Here is a 1,052-nt window from a genome sequence, read left to right as displayed (position 1 = left end):
CGGGCAGGGGGCGGCTGGGACCCCTCCCCCCAACGCGCCCAGGCGCAAAGTCCAGCCCGCCCGAGCCCGGGGGCGACGGAGGAGGGGAGGGGGGAAAGTCCGAGTGGGAGGGGGGTTAATCCCGCTGCCCCCAGCCCGCCGACCGAGCGGAGGAGGGGAACCTTGGCCCCTTAAGGAGGAGCAAGTTGGCGGGGAAGAGTGGGGCGGAGGGAAAAGACGGCGGGTTGAAAGAGAAGAGCAGGGTGAGGAAGGGGGGCGGGGAGAAACCTCCGCGTCCCCCCCACCTTCCTCACCCTCCTCAACCCCCAGCCCCCGGCGGCGCGAGAGGAGGGTACCCAGGTCTCCCCGGAGCCACCTTAAAGCCGCGCGTTCTAAGGTCGGAAACAAAAAGTTCCTTTTTCGAACGTTCGGGCTGCGCTTTGGAACTTTGCGACTCCGCGCGGGCGGGGGAGCGAAGAGCCGGCGGAGACGGGCGGGGGAGGGGCGGCGCTGCCCGGACCCCGAGTCCCGGGCTCCCCACTCACGCCCTCCTCCTAGAGGCCATCCCGTATCCCTCTCTAAGCCGGTGCAGAGCACGCGCCGCGGTGAAGGTCACGGGCCGGACCTCGCCGCACAGAACCGGGGATAGCGGGCACCGTGGACAGGCCCCCCCCTCCAAGCCCCGCACACGTCCCGGCCCCCAGAGTGCAACGTGACAGAACGGCGGCGAGGGACTCCGCCACCTCCGTGATCCCAGGAGTGGGGGAGAGCCCAGCTCTCCGGATCCTGGCAAGGAGAGGACCAGGACTCGCAGCACCCACACCACTCAGCCCGCAGCCAGAAATTGGGGGTCCCATGCAGTACCCCCCGTTCGCGCTGTGAGAAGCAACAGGTCCCGAGTACTTGGGGGTCCCCCGTAACTGGGGATCACTCGGGCTTCTCCAGAACCCTTCAGCCCCCCCAAAGTTTCTCCGCCTTGTTTCCCGGGGCAACAAGTCTCCCCCACACGTGCTGCCCCCGCCCCCACCTGTGTCCGCCGGGGTCTTCATGCTGGGGGGCCCGGGGCGAGGCGC

The 1,052-nt window shown here is 69.4% G+C and overlaps 1 protein-coding gene across 1 annotated transcript in view; it reads right to left on the bottom strand.

Moving 5' to 3' along the window:
* Nucleotides 1–1,046, bottom strand: part of ERF (ETS2 repressor factor) — a 6,791-nt gene extending 5,745 nt beyond the window's left edge. Inside the window, exon 1 of the mRNA XM_006903861.2 lies at nucleotides 1,007–1,046. Coding sequence (XP_006903923.1) covers nucleotides 1,007–1,028 — 22 coding nt within the window. The 5' untranslated portion in view covers nucleotides 1,029–1,046. The remainder of the gene's footprint in view (nucleotides 1–1,006) is intronic.
* Nucleotides 1,047–1,052: the final 6 nt, after the last annotated feature.

The sequence above is a fragment of the Pteropus alecto genome, unplaced genomic scaffold, assembly GCF_000325575.1.
Source record: "Pteropus alecto unplaced genomic scaffold, ASM32557v1 scaffold920, whole genome shotgun sequence".
Lineage (NCBI taxonomy): Eukaryota > Metazoa > Chordata > Mammalia > Chiroptera > Pteropodidae > Pteropus > Pteropus alecto.
This window is presented reverse-complemented; position numbering and strand designations above follow the sequence as displayed.